Source organism: Trachymyrmex septentrionalis, unplaced genomic scaffold, assembly GCF_001594115.1.
Source record: "Trachymyrmex septentrionalis isolate Tsep2-gDNA-1 unplaced genomic scaffold, Tsep1.0 scaffold29, whole genome shotgun sequence".
In the NCBI taxonomy this organism is placed as follows: Eukaryota; Metazoa; Arthropoda; class Insecta; order Hymenoptera; family Formicidae; genus Trachymyrmex; species Trachymyrmex septentrionalis.
In genome coordinates this window covers 2,173,047-2,188,345 of record NW_017305451.1, presented here as the reverse complement: position 1 = coordinate 2,188,345, position 15,299 = coordinate 2,173,047, and the positions used below count along the sequence as shown (strand labels likewise).

Sequence of the window (15,299 nt, the reverse complement as noted above, 5' to 3'; positions counted from 1 at the left end):
GAATAAAAATAATCTGAAAATTCCCGTCGATATGATATTTTTATGTGTATATTATGTATATAATGTACAATTACGCTATTTCATTTCAAGCGACGCTTTAAAATATCTTCATGTAGATATTTCTCTCTCTTTAAACAAGAGGATTAAAGTCGTGTAAATTGCATTAATCAAGCATAATTCGAAATGAAATAACATAAATGCGTGTATACGTATATAGCTATACAACACGTTCGTATAAGCGATGCGAGATAGTTCTTTTCTTTTCTCTGTAATGTAGTGTAATGGAACTTTTTCACGTCGTGCCCGTCCCACGTTAGCCCGATTTTCTTTCAGAAAGCGGCCGAAAGTCACAGTCGTAAATAGCAATTTGCCGTTGCTCCTCTTTTATACATGCAGTTATAAAATACTTTCGATCCATTCTCACACAGGCCAGAAAAGTCGCCGCAAAAGCAAGTATGCTATATTTGTGAAGTTTCCCTTTCTTCAACTCTCCTAAGAGAGTTCACCCACATGTTGTCTCTATATTATAAATATCGTACATGCCTATTTTTATACATTACCATTATTTTCACAGTAACGCAAATTGCAGCGCTTAGGGGATACGCAACGATCAGAGCGATGATATGATTAGAAGCGTGATATGGACTTGTGCTTGTTTACCGCAGATCACAAACGGATGCTCCTTCCGTTTGTGATGCATCGCAAACTCCTGATTTATATCCATTCACTTTCAAATACCGCTACGTTACTTTTCCGCCGTTAACCGCATTATTACTTTGTGGGGATCTCGCCTGAAACAATAAATAGGACTCCAGCGTATCCGTAGCGAAATGCTAATTTTGATTTAGCAAAGATCCGACATGTGGACGTTCGTTTTTTTTAACATCCTTTCCATGCGCGCAGATTTATATTTATTCTTCCAACGAGGATCGCGCACAAAAGAACATCACAATCCTAAAGATAATCCCACCTCGCAACAGCAAGTGGGAATTGCGTTGCATTCAAGTCTTAGCGTTAAATTTAACACAGAAGATCTTTATTCGTACATTATAAAAATAATAAGAAAACATACTTACACATATTGATTCACGATATGAAAGCAATCGCGTACGGGCGACAATCGCAATCTCTCCTATCTCTTTTATAGAATTCTGCGATAAACAAGACGCGAGCGATGAAGAGGGTATATCCACGAAGGAAAGTCTTTGATACGCGACTGCGGCCGATGATCCTTCTTTGTCTTTCGCGAGCACAAAGCACAAAACGATTAAGGACTGTGCGTTTTAGTTATACGCAAAATTTTAGTTATAAGCAAAAAAGTGCGTTTCTTCAAGGATTGTATAGATAAATCTGACCAGTTTTGATATAGTCGCGAAGAAAAATGAAAATACGCGAGTCGCACATCACGTGGCTTCCTTTGCCATGCACTTAAATCCTCTACGTTATACAAAGACACGAATTAATTAGTCGTAATATTATATCGTGATAACTTGCACATACGAAACATCCTCGTTATTATCTTACATACGTATTAATCGTCAGCATTCACACCAATATATAGGCGCGCCCGTGAACTCGTCGCTCCGCACGTCATTCTCCGATGATGAACGGCGTGTAGAGCACTTTAAAAATTCGGAACGCATATGAAATTTTTTCTTTTTTTATTCGTTTCTCGTATTTCCTTTTCAAAAATATCAGGAAACTATCGAGGTATCGAAGAAACGATTGCGTACGTATTCGTACTATATCTCGCACTCTTTCGTCGCACTGAATAAAATGAGTACGTGCACGTATGTATGTGTTTGTGTGTATCGTGTGTACGTCTCGCAACACGATAGTTAAAAAATTACAAAAATCATTGTAAAGAAATGCGCCCTAAAGAGTGCGAGCCACGTTTCTCAGTGTTCTTTTTCGCAGTTACAAATATACCTCTTATTACTTTATCTCTTCCGCTCTTTTTTAAATAGTAATTATTTTTTGGCTTGGTAACTATGTAAAAATCTAAATTAAATAATCTTGTCGCTGTGTAACGTGCGCATCACGTTTTTTTTATTTTTATTTTCATCCTGAGTTAAGCTTTCAATGCCAACTCACTCGTACGCATTCGTAAACAATTCGCGGATCTGAGAAATAAAATAAAATATTACGGCTGTTAAGTAATAAAAATTGCAAAGCATCGGATTGTGCGTGAAACAAACAGTGGGTCTCCTTCGTAGCAAAAAGTAAATGCTAAACAACTTGATTGGTCTGGCAGTATTTAAATTACATTGTCTAAATAACTGCAGACTGACGTCTATCGAACGGCAAATAGGTATTAATATATATATTTATATATATATATATATTTATATTTGTATATATTACTTATAATTAATTTTCTTATCTTAGATAAGTTATCTGCATGGCCTACTGTGCCAATGGAAGCATTTGCTGTCACTTTGCAATGGCATTGCATGTATCATAATCGTTCCTTTAAATGTCTCAAAAAACGTTTCAATTCTCTGATATTTTCTCCTTAACTAATAGCGATCGCCAAGCAAGCTAGTTTTATCCGTTTACGAGAGTGACATTTAATTCCGTTTCATTTATCTCGTCACGAATTATCCTAAATGGAGGGTTTAAAAAAGAAGCTAGAATATGTGATATTATATATTTATATAATAGATAATATTATATTTAATATAATATTATATTATATATAAATATATATATCTAATATATGTATATATATATATATATTTAATATATAATAAATTATATATTAAATACAAGTATATACATATATATCTCGAAACTTTCTCGCTTGGCGACACACCATGCATTTGTCGTTCTGGCAGTGTTATACGTTGTAGGTGCGTAATATAATTATTTCGTTAAATCCGTCATTCTTGATACCTGGAGACTCTCTGTATATAGTAATTGCAATAAATCCGTAGAACCGTATTAATTATACGTACGACTGTTATTCACAATCGGATACCCTTATTGCTTAATAAATGGCACTGATTATTGAAATATTTATGAGTATCGTTGCTGTCTCGAATCTACAGAGTTGAATAAAGTACGTTTATTCCCTACCGCTGTCTCGGTTCTACAATGATCTAAACTAAATTCGCGTATCAAGTTCGGAGCAGTGGATCCTTCCCTACAATTGAATTCTTTACGAAAGGCAACACGTGATTTGTATTCCCATACTCCCTAGAAAATCTTTCCTTTTTCTTTCGCATGAAATATAGATGATTGAGAGAGTGTATGTCGACCGAATATCGACTAAGGAATATTTTTTCTTTTTTTCGTTAAATCGATGGTGAGATGTGCCGTTGTTGATACATATATAAAATAAGTAAAAACGCGCGCAAATTCGGAGAATGTTCTCGCGGAAGAGTCTTCCATTCACGCTATGCAAAACAGTATATTGTCTCATACCAGGTGAATGGAGAAGGGCTTTTGTTTAAACGTCGCTATAAACGTTCAGAGTCCCACGATCGTCGTCGTCGCCAATTCGAGATTGCTTTTTATAATTAATTTGGTTTTGCTTGTGTATCGGTGAGTCTCCGAGCATTGCTAGCATATATTTTCGCGTAGGCGAGTGTACCGTATTTTGTTAGGGAGGCACGTAGGGGGGTGGTTTCCTGTACGTTGGAGTAGGTTTGGGACGATTTTGTCGATTGGTGTCACGATTCGTGGCGAATGGCGGCGGCGGTTGGTACGGTTCCTCGGAATTCTCCTTAGGCAACATCGGCACATCAGCGCCATCCTCGGTTTTCTGATACTCGGGCGGTGGAAGAGGTGGCTTTTCTTCCTTCAGAATTACGGGTGACTTATTGCCTGAAATCACGCCAAGTATCAGTGAGAGACAGATATATTGTCAAACTAATATATTTCCATTAATATACTGTTAAATAATCATTACCGGGATCCGGTTTCTCTTCCAGCTCATCCTGGAAAATCACAGGAATTCCTTTGTTCCGGAAACTTTGCCGCTCGTCATCTTGTTCACTGACGCTCATCTTCCCACTACGTCTTCGCTTGTGTAACACGCATGCAATTATTCCCGCTAGAATGAGCATAGCGGCGATAATGATCGCTGGCAGGACAAACGTGAGAAGATAATCATCATGGAACGCGCCAACGGATGTCGAATCGTCCACTGGTGGCACATGGCTATCCGGCGAGTGAACGCCCGTTAATTCACCAAGGCAAATTCCCATGGGAATCACCGTGATCTGCTTCACCGGGAATTTCAGACCCATCACGTCCAATACCTCGTCTGTTACGGAGCGTCGGTCATTATCGCTCTTCACAAGCACGGATCGCAGCCTGTTGACTTCGTCGTGGGCACAATATGACGTAGGTAGAGTTCTGTTGTGCCATGTGATGACGGTACTGCCGTTTGAGATATTGTGCAGCAAGATAGCGCTCGTGTCTCTGTCCCCGTAGAGATCACGTAGTTTCTCGATAAAATTGCGCTTCTGAAGTGCAGAATGCGCGAAAGAATCGTAGGAAATATCTAGCGTCATTGAGAATTCTACCGTATGTGCCATGGGAGGTGCTGAATGAACGACGACGACCAATCCATCCGTGGCACTTGCACCTAGGAAATATTAATTTTTAATTATTCAATTGTTATAAATATGTTTCCGATTTTAGAAAATAGAATATTCTTCTACCTTCTTTATCGACGACAACCAACTGATATTCCTTACGACCAATGTCGGTAATCATTGGCACACCATAAAATTCTTGATTTTTGCTGTCAAACTGCAACCACTCGTAAGGTGGAATAGGTCTTCGGTCAATGGTTAAAAGTGACATTTTCATGTTTCGTGACGATCCATCCTCGGCATCAAAGAATGTATCCTTAAAAAATATAGACATTATCTACATTGTTAAAAATGATAAGAATTAATAAAACACATACTTCTGGCACTTTAAATACGAGCAATTGGCCAACTGTCGCATTAACATGATCAACTTGATTCCTCGGTACCGGCGGGAAATTCATTTTCGGCTCTTCGGTAGAGACTTTTGGTATCTCGGGACGATTCATATCTTCACATTGTCCAATACCTTGAAATACGACACGCTTTACCCTGATTTTTGGAGCGAGAACTGCTTTTAGAGAAGCTGATGGATCTCCATCACTGTCGATGAGTATCTGATAATACATACATATTATTTTTTAAATCTGTGTAATTTATTGTAAAAGAAAAACATGATACAGCATTTCTGTGTTCTTACGCGCAATAATCTGTTTATATGTTCTCTCGGACACTCGCTACTTCTTGGAAGACTATCATTAGTCCATATAAAAATGGCTTGCTCACGATCAATATTGATATCGATGGAACGAACTGTGATATGCTGGGTGTCACTGTCTCCGTAAAGTTCAGCCAAGTTTCGGATTACCTATAAAGACAATTAAAAATCAACAAGAAACAAAAATAGTTATCAGAATTTAGAAGATACAATAGTGTCATATATATATATATATATATATATATATAATTATACGTAGTATACATATATACATTTAATACACACCTCCAGTTCCCAATCGATGTCTGTTGGAAATTCGATTCGTTTATCGATTTTCAAGTAAATGCTAAATTCATGATTGACGCTACGACTCAGCTTATGTTGTTGAACATGAATATCGAGACTATCAGTAACGTTGGCACCTTCTCTATCCATAGCAACTAGTTCATAATTCCATGTAGATATGTCATTCTCGAGAGGCCTGTTGATAGAGAGATTGTAGAATAAAAAAATGTTCTGCTTTATCAAAGAAATAAATATAAAAAACGTCGCATAAACTTACAATCCATAGACTTCCTGGGTATGATGATTAAATTGGAGCCAGTGTGTTGTCTTGAGTGGTATACCTTGCCAGTACAAACTCAACTTCAGGTTCCTTGTGTTGCCGTCTTCAAAATCGGTGAAGGTATCGGCCGGAATGACATAACTCAACGGTTTACCGGCAGTCACTGGTATCTTCTTTAATCTCCTATCGCGTCTCGGTGGGAAGTTGACTTGGCCATATTCGATACTCTCTGTGATAATCCGAGGTGTTGTCGTTGTTGTGGTGGTTGTAGGTGCTGCGGTGGTGGTAGTCGTGGTCGTGGTTGTGGTTGTGGTCGTGCTAGTAGTGGACGGTGTTGTGCTCGACATCGTTGTGCGAAGATCCAATGTTGATGGCATCGTAGTCGTAGTTGTCTCATTCGTTACGACTACAGGTGTAATAGTAGAAGCGCTAACATTCGTTACGATTGTAGGTGAAAGAGTGGTGGTGGTGTTAACGTCCGTGACGATGAATGTTGGTACAGTAGTCGGTTCTTTCATGGAAGTCGTAGTTTGTTCCGACTAGGCGAGAAAAGATTGCATATCAAAATGCATGACAAATTATATAATGCGTTGAAAAGAGTGGTGTAATAATTCTATATAAGAGAAATTTGCGTAATAACGGTAGAATACATATTTAAGCTGCTAATAACGCGCATTTAATAACAGACGACTTTGATTAGGACGATAACAATTTGTCTCAGCAAAGCGACAAACTGACACGCTACAGCGCGAGGAAGTTGGTGTGTATAGGCGGCGTGAACTATTATACAAATGAGAGAAGCGCTAAAGCACGTAAGCATTACCTCTTCCGTCGTAACATTAATAATACCGACGATCTCCGTCTCGATTTTGTCGAAGACACTACTCTGGGTGGCCGATGTGCTAAAAGGCGGCAGGGTGGTTACAGGAGGAGGAGTCGTAGTAATATCCGAAGGAATGGTTGGTAAAACAGTAACGGGTTCGGCGGGTTCCACGGGTTTCGTTTTCTCCGTCGACGATTCCTCATCCGTGGTCTCCGATCGCGGAGATTCTATCGATGGAGCTACAGCGGTGGAGATACTAGCTGTTGCTGTTATATCGGCCGATGTAACGGTCGTTGTGGTGCTACTAGTAGAAGTTACAGTCGTTGGCGTGGCTTGGGTGGTGGTTGTAGTTGTCGTCGTGGTGGTGGAGGTAGTTGTAGTTGTTGATGGTGATGATGTAGTAAGTTCAGTGGTTCTTGTCTGCGAAATCGTTAGTAGATGCGATGTATGGCACGAAATACGAGTGGTTAGTTACGTTTGAAGGGATCAAGAAGTTGTACAAGTAGAGAACCAAGTATCAGGCTTACGTCTGCGGAGAGATTTTCGCGACGCAATCTGTACAGCACACTTTTGAACGTATTGCACGGACACGGAGTATACAGTTTGCGAAAACGAAACAGAGGCCAGCGATAAAATACACAATACCCAGTAGCTATTCTAAATTCTTAAAGCGCAACGATTTCCCCGCAAGCGGTATGGCAAATGGCGAATGAGGAGTGCAGAAATAGGAATCTTCTTAATGTCAAACCGTAGTAGAGCCATGGTCTATCTCGAATATAAACGTTGATCAAAGGAAATCAATCGCAGTGGTGTTTGATTCCACAAGACACTTACCGTAGTCGTAGTTTTATTATCCAATTCACTTTGACTCATTTTCGGTATTATATCTTGTTCATCATCTTCGCTCTGAAATGAATAACGTATACGAATAAAAAATATTCGATCGTTGCGTTTATCTCATGCGATTTTCAAAATAAAGTATGGTCGTGATTGTGGCAAGTCACTCTATGACACTTACCTTCCAATCAATTGTCCCCTCGCCATGATGATGCCGGTGCGGATGTTTCAAGTCTGGTATGAAAGTCGGTGGTACTCCGAAGTTATCATCGTTATCATCTTCCTCGTTCTCCTCGTCGTAATCACCATCGTAGTCATCGTAACCACCGTAATCGTCCGAATCGCCGTAATCGCCGGAGCCAGCTTCTCGTCTGTTTCTCAGAAAAGAGTTCAAGTCTGTCTTGACGCGCCACGACATCACAGGAAGCTGCAGAACTTCTGCTAGAGTACCATCCTTCGCCTGCTCGCGTAATTGTTTCACCAACTCTGTTTGATGTTTCCATAAGTGACCGTCGCAGCCAACCTACGAACGCGCATAGCTGTACCCAGTTTTTTTCTCTTGATCGGCGAGATTTCAAAAAAATGAGATATCGCAAAAAAAAAATTGATAACAAAAAATTATGTAAAATATCGTGGTTAAATATTGTTATCCTTACACATTAAATAACCGTTTAAGAAAATTAATTTCGAATCTCACCTGCCACTGAATGGTAGTCAAATGACTTTCTTTGTTTTTGTGATGCCTAACGTTCCCAGGTCCGGTAAAGATAACGGAGGAATCCAGGGCGGTGGTATCCTTGATACTTTGGGAATGCATCGAGAATGCGCTCTGAAGAACGTAAAAATAAAAAAAATCCTATAATAGATTCTTAAAAGATAAAGGAAATTCAATAGAACAGCCAGTTGAATAATTTCTTAATCACTTGTTTACAACAAGTACGATTTCTTTCCATCTCTGAAGTACGGATTATGTCTCAAAGGAACTCAACGAGAATTTAACAATCAATATCAAATGGTAGAATCGATACCGTGTGCATTCCCAGAAATCCAGCGAGATTTTCGATGGCATTCACCCTAATGGTAGGCGAAAGTTGGTCCATCCGTGCATCCAGCAGAATTGTAAGGATCGTCTGGTCCTCACCGTCCTCGCAATGCGTCTGCAATTAGGATCGCGCTATTTCACGTCACTCGCCAACTCTCCGTTTATGCCTAACATGCGAAATTTCAAAGATCGAGGTCGCTAATCGCGGTATACTATACGCAACGAGATGACGCGTTATGCATGCAGCAACGTCAATTGATGTCAATCAGTTAAAGTCCGCGACGAGTAATGTCTTTACGACATTTAAACGCAACAATGCGATTGCAACGGGTGATCGCCTGACGGATTCTGACGGATTTATATCATGGCTCGGGGTTCCTCTATAAATCCATCAAACGCGGATTTTATCGCTCGCGACTAAATTACGAGTCGAAAAATGTATAGCATTCGGAAAGTAGATATCTTTTCACTCATCCTCCATTCGGAACAGTTTTTCAAACGTTATTTTATTTTGTTCTTTATTATTCAGCGTCATGCAAAGGACGCAGAAACGCTTTTCGCTGACGATTTAAACGTGCAACGTTCACCAAAAGTTCACCAAAAGTTCTTTTGTCCACGCCTTTTTATCTTTAAGTTCTATTAATCATTAGTGAATGGAAGCCACGTATAGCGGGGACCTGTTGTTCGACTCGGATAAGAAACTTGAAACGATGCCAGCGACACGTTTTCGCAGCTAACGATCCTCTCGCCAGTTCGTTGTTCGCATTCTCGTTACGCTGAGTTAACGTTTATCGATATAACTCACCTTGCCGTCCTTATGCTTGAGCTCCTCAAACTTCTCGGGTATAACTTGCACGACGAATTGATCCTTGGCGGTGTCACGGTGCTTGCCGACAGCCGTGACGCTCAGGTGATAATTGCCGATGTCCTTCTTTGACGGCACGCCCAAGAGAGTGGAGACAGCGTCGTCCCAGTGCATCCATTGCGGCAAACGATCGCGATCCGCGGTCTCGTGAACCTAATGGGTTTTTAGCGTGTAAAAACCATATTCCCCCCCGCTGCTCTGTTTCCTCTCGAGAGGATAATTACTCGTGCAGTCTTTGCGTCGGAATATCGTGCAAACTTTTCAATTGCCTTCGCACGAATGGAAGGAGCGTGTCCCGTTGCCCGAATAATATTTCGAGGACAAAGGGAAGACTAGGGCCATTCAACCTAAGAAGGATTTCCGGCAACGAGACCTGGCGATGCCAGGAGACGGCGGGGGGTAAATTGAATCGCAAATACGGATTCAACGAGAGATGTCGAGTCGGCAGGGACTACGAGAGAGAAGAAAATGACAGATGTGAGGACAAGCAAATCAATACAAGCAAATCAAATAGCGTTCAAGCAGCGGCGGGCATCGCTGATACTTGACGGCGCTACGAGGCTTGATAAATACGAAGGAAGGACATTCTCAAGTAGCCTAAATCCGGGATCCTTTTATCTCGGGCGCACACTGAATACGAGTACGGTGTACTTAAATAAGATTTCTTTCCTACTCTTCGTACCAAAAGATCTTTCAACGAGATAAAAACGTTTGCGTGTAATTCGCTAACGCAATCGATTAGTGCTAAACATCTAGTAAAAGAACGCCGTATTCCCTAGTCAAACATTAAAGGTGATTCTTTTTTTTTTAGACCCGACTTTTAATTTTCTGGTTAATTCGTGGGTAAATTTAACTTGATAATAATGTAAAAGTTGTATTTTTCCAATGATTAATCACTGATAATTTTGTGAGTAATTTCTGAAGTTATTATTATACTATACACAAAACTATTATAGTTTGGTGATCAATCATAACTGTAGAAAATACAATTGTCACGTTATCATCAAGGTGAGGAAGTTTAAATCTACTAGAAATTGAAAAGCCGAGCCTTAAAGTTTCAAGAATTGCTACGGGAATCTTTTTGCGGAAGCCCACCTCCGAGATTTAATTTAATTTAAAATTCGAATAACGTAGGACGCTCGATATTTTTCTCATCAGGGACTCAGGTATAGCGCAGAACGGGAGATGGTCTTCCGGTCACGTTCGCGGCCGAAGAATAAGTCGCGTCGCCGAACTTACCTCATAAAAATCCACGCTTCCCGAAAAAGCTTGCCGCGGTATTTTCATCCTGAAGATGTGGCCGACCGGAATGACGGAGTCCGGCACGCCCCATGCCCTTTCGACCCGAGAGGCGTGCCTTCTGCCATCACGGGACGACGATCCGTGCTCGTAACGATCGGATCGACCGTGAGACGTATGATGATTTATTAGGACAGACCCGACGGGCACGTTGTCATTGTCGTTGTCCTCACCGACGTCGTCGAAGACCAAGTCGTCCTCTTGCAGACTGAGGCCCAATGACAGAGGCAGCAGGAGTAGGACGCACGCGAGGATGTAAGGATGCTTCTTCATGTTTCGGGGGAGTTCTCAGTCACTGATACCATACCATGCTGCTACGCCTGCAACGAGTCCAAAGCCACGTCCATTCAGTTCGAATCACGATCGCTACGATAAACATCGAACGGTGTCAGTGTCGTAATAATTAACGCGCGCGGTTAATTCCGATGTAAAATCGCGATTGCTGAAACGGGGACGCGCTCTGGTGAAACGAGATCATCACGAGTTGAGCCTCTGACCCCTTAAAATATCGCGAGATCGAACGTTTCCATTTCTTCGTCTCAAATTGAGATAAACGACGATCTCTCTTCGCCACACTGTTTGGCGGATTAAAAGACGTACGTCTCTTTAACGGCAATAATAACTCACGTGAATCATATCAACGTATAGACTATAGCGTATTCCAACAATAAAATAATTCATTTGCACTGAGAAAAAAAAAATTTATGGGATACGCGCTTAATATTTATTTCTCCACTAAAATAAATCTTTATTTAAATAAGGCGAAATCAACATATCTTATTCTTGGCGAATAAATCATCTATTTTATAGTTCCTTTTTTTTACAGTTAATTAGAATGGTGAAATGTATTTTATAGAAATATATATTCCGTCAACGTAAATATTTAAAATTTTTTTTCAGTGTGAGTGACGATATTTTTTTTTCCGAAAATTCTTTATCCGAGGACAATGCCGGGTTTGAAAGATAGATAATGAAATAAAATATAATCGAACGCGATGCGATTGAATAGAAAGGCGTATTGTATCGGTCGGTTGTATTAACGTCGTAATCAGACGTCAGCTGATAATTATTCAACGCATCTGTTTAGGTTCGGCCCGAGTCTAATGAAACATTTTCGTAACCGGAGGAGCAAACATGCAATGGTGTCCAATGATAGCCAATAAACGCCTCGCCATTACTTTTTCATTTCCCTTTATCGCTCGTAGCCCGTCGAGCTGCTACCGTTTCATTAATCGGCGCGGCCGGACAATGAGAAGCTGACAGTTAAGCCGTTCATCGCTGGATTCTCTCTCGCAACCGGTAAAACCGTCGATAAAACCGAGAGAGATTCAGTTTTATCGCAACACGACTCGTACCTCTCGCACACATGTTTCGATCGCAAACGATCGATTCGTACTATTTCGGTAACATCTGTTGAAATTGTTCGGGGAAGCTGAATAATTCGGGATAAATGGAATGGCTCGAATAATGCCTCGGATGATGATTTTTTTCCCCGGTCGGCGTCACCGCGTGACAAATCGAGCAAATTAATCGAAACGGGGACAATAGTGAGTTTACAGGGAATTCATCGTCAAGCTGGTTTAATCGCGCGGAAATTATGCATGCCGCGCGACATTTATCGCGCTCGATTTTCGAACTCTTCGATCGGCCGTGACGACGATAAGAAAAGTTTTCTATCAAACGACTCCGGAGGCTGCAATAGAAATCAGATCGCAAATCATATTTTCAATTTGCCGATAATGAAAATCAAACGATTTAATACGGTGATTTACTTGAGGTGAGAAGCGCAGGCAGATCGGAGAAACGACGACCGCGATCGTTCGTATCGATTTCAAGGACCCGAGAACTGCGCGGTCTGTCAATCGTGCATGTAAGAGTTTGGGTCGCGCATTAATCGCGCTGATGAAAACGAGGGCAACGCGAATACGCTAAACTCTCGCCGGGGAACGATACCGCGAAGACGCGGTCAACAGACCGCGAAGGTTATATACAGTGGGTGTAGACAATTGAGTTTGCGCCCGCATTTACATGCGTTCGCACGGGGGTGAGATATAGCGGTGAGCTCATTACTCCTCGCTTATACCGCGATCCGACAGCTGCCTTAAATAAAAGTAGTGGAAGGCCGGCGCGCGGCGATGCGCACAAAGAAAACAGCTCCTTCATGATTTTATTATAATTCTCGCGAAGAGTCTATCACGCGACAGAACTATGGACGCAGAAACTATGAAACGGCTATGAGTGTAACGGCTCGCTCGTTTTACGTTACGCGGCGTTGTCGACGAATTATTTATTTAACCAGTCGACTCGTCCCTCGCATCGCGTGACACAAATATTGAATCCTAATATCACACGGCGGGCCGTGATTTTTACAGGATGAGGCACACGGTCGACGCACGCTGACCGCCGATCTCGTAGGTAGGTAGATGAGCGTTGTCTGGTGACAAACGGTTTAAAAGTTCCGCGGAAAATGAACGCGGAAGGGGATAGGGGCGTTTATCACAGTAGGGGGATTGCAAAACGATCCGCTCTTGCATGCGTCCATCCTCGCGCCGCGTCGCGCAATCCCCGCGCCGGACTTAATACGATTTCACGGTCGCGATATCGCGCAACGCGAGAGAACGAATATTTATCAAAGCTTAACGATCGAATATCGCGATTGTTCGAACGCGGAAAGTGTTGTTTCATTGCCCGTCGCGAACGCGATGTGATTTTCCTGTCTCTGGTGCCTCCGGGGAGTTCCGGGAATACGCTATTTAGATAAAATATATGTTCGATAATAATATATGCGTATTCCGATCGCGCTGTGTGCGCGTGAAAAATTTATGTTGCCCGAAAAAAAGGATAAATGCAAGTACTCGGACTGAAAAAAATACAGTCAATTTTAATAAATATTTAGTTGAATACTGCCAACTAAATATTAAATATAAAGATATTTATTAAATGTAAAGATATATTTGTTTGATACAAGAAATGTTAATTGGATATAACAATCTTTTTTTTTTTTTAAATAAACAAATCTTTATTTACTGTAAGTTAATGTTTAGTTGGCAGTATCGAACTAAATATTTATAAAAATTGACTATATTTTTTTCTCAGTGCAGATACCATTGGAAATCTATTGGAAATATCGTAGGTACATGAAAACAGTTTTGTGCTGTAGAATTTAAAAATTTAGCAAGATACAAATCTGCATATAATTCCGTTGGACTATCGAAATAATTATGTAGGACACTCAAACGGGTTCCTACTTGCTAGAATGTCAAAACTTTGGCATCGTTCATCATGCTTGAGATTCCTGCGTAATTATTTTGATGGTCCAATAACATTATCTCAGATCTATATATATCTAGCTAAATATTTAGATACTCCACAGCAGAATTATGGCTGCGTTCAGCAAAAAAAGCAGCTTTGCAATTGTTGCAAAATTTAAAATATTATATTAAATTATATTACATTAATAATTGGTTTTATCGTATTTAATTATATATACATATTATATTATTATAATCATTCGCCTTATCCTTAGTTTTCCTCATTGTGTCTGTATGTATGGAAATGTGTATCTAAATGTGTAAAATGTATAAAATTAATCATATTAAAGGACGAATAGTAAATTTTAGTTTACAAATACAATTTACAGTCGCAAATTGCTGCTGTTTCTGCTGAATGCAGTCATTTCTTCCATGTAACCCCGTCCGACGCATATTTTTCACACTTTGACACATTCGACGACGCACATCCTTTGACTCGCATCCGTATAATCATTCCTCTATTCACGCGCGACAGATTTTGCCGCGTGCAGATTTTGCTCGAGACCTTGTCTCGGAGACTTACACCGTACGGTATGCAGGGCGCAAATGCGTCGCTGCAGGTGCAACGTGCCGGTGTCGCCGCGAGACACGCGTGCGATGAATGCAAGAACAGTAAGACCGGGCCCGATATACAGACGCCAGGGGAGTTCGAGCGGAAGTGGTGTAAGGAACGTGGAAATCGATAGCTCCGTAATCCCGAGAAACGACGCGGCGCGGAGTACGGCGTATTCGACGTCGCGGCTCATTGAGCACCGACCTAACACGTGTACCTTCGATTTGTTCGCAGCTCAGTTTACCGCGAATCCCATGGCACGAGATCTCCACCACGATATTTCTCCCGGTTCGCGTAATAAAAAGGCGTTCGTTTATATTAATATTGAGTACTACATTAAATTCATTCATACGTTGCAGAGTACCGCCGTTGTAGTTGAGCTTCATTCATAAAATCGTCGCGCGCATTTTATTTCTTTCCTCGAAAGCCGCTTACATAGGTTCACTTTCGAGTCGCTGACCTTAAACGGATTAATCGATGCTGTCCCACGCGAGCGTATCGCTCGACGACGCCCGGAGACGCGATACGAATTCCCCGCGCGTCGTGAACGGGAAGAGGAGCGCCGAAGAAGGTTCTCACCTTCGTGTAAAGATTGAGAGACGGTGAGAAGTATGAAGAGGAACGTTCTCATCCAAACTATAATAATACTGTAATAATATTATTTATCGCGCGAGCTACTTCGACGAATCCCGGCGCCAGCACGCAAGAATAAACGAGCCTGCGGTTGACTTTATGTTGATAGTTA

General features: G+C 41.1%; 1 protein-coding gene across 3 annotated transcripts in view; it reads right to left on the bottom strand.

Moving 5' to 3' along the window:
* Positions 1 to 2,793: 2,793 nt before the first annotated feature.
* Positions 2,794 to 15,299, bottom strand: part of LOC108749439 (dystroglycan) — a 71,446-nt gene continuing 58,940 nt past the window's right edge. For 2 of the 3 annotated variants that reach the window (XM_018488163.1, XM_018488162.1), the window contains exons 2-15: positions 10,631 to 11,010; positions 9,332 to 9,544; positions 8,513 to 8,641; positions 8,182 to 8,313; positions 7,666 to 8,007; positions 7,482 to 7,553; positions 6,648 to 7,067; positions 5,822 to 6,363; positions 5,545 to 5,740; positions 5,242 to 5,409; positions 4,922 to 5,158; positions 4,671 to 4,860; positions 3,914 to 4,594; positions 2,794 to 3,828 (exon numbers count right to left, since the gene is read on the bottom strand). In XM_018488163.1, coding sequence (XP_018343665.1) covers positions 3,605 to 3,828; positions 3,914 to 4,594; positions 4,671 to 4,860; positions 4,922 to 5,158; positions 5,242 to 5,409; positions 5,545 to 5,740; positions 5,822 to 6,363; positions 6,648 to 7,067; positions 7,482 to 7,553; positions 7,666 to 8,007; positions 8,182 to 8,313; positions 8,513 to 8,641; positions 9,332 to 9,544; positions 10,631 to 10,963 — 3,879 coding nt within the window. In that variant the 5' untranslated portion in view covers positions 10,964 to 11,010 and the 3' untranslated portion in view covers positions 2,794 to 3,604. The remainder of the gene's footprint in view (positions 3,829 to 3,913; positions 4,595 to 4,670; positions 4,861 to 4,921; positions 5,159 to 5,241; positions 5,410 to 5,544; positions 5,741 to 5,821; positions 6,364 to 6,647; positions 7,068 to 7,481; positions 7,554 to 7,665; positions 8,008 to 8,181; positions 8,314 to 8,512; positions 8,642 to 9,331; positions 9,545 to 10,630; positions 11,011 to 15,299) is intronic. The other variant, XM_018488164.1, reaches the window with a different exon arrangement.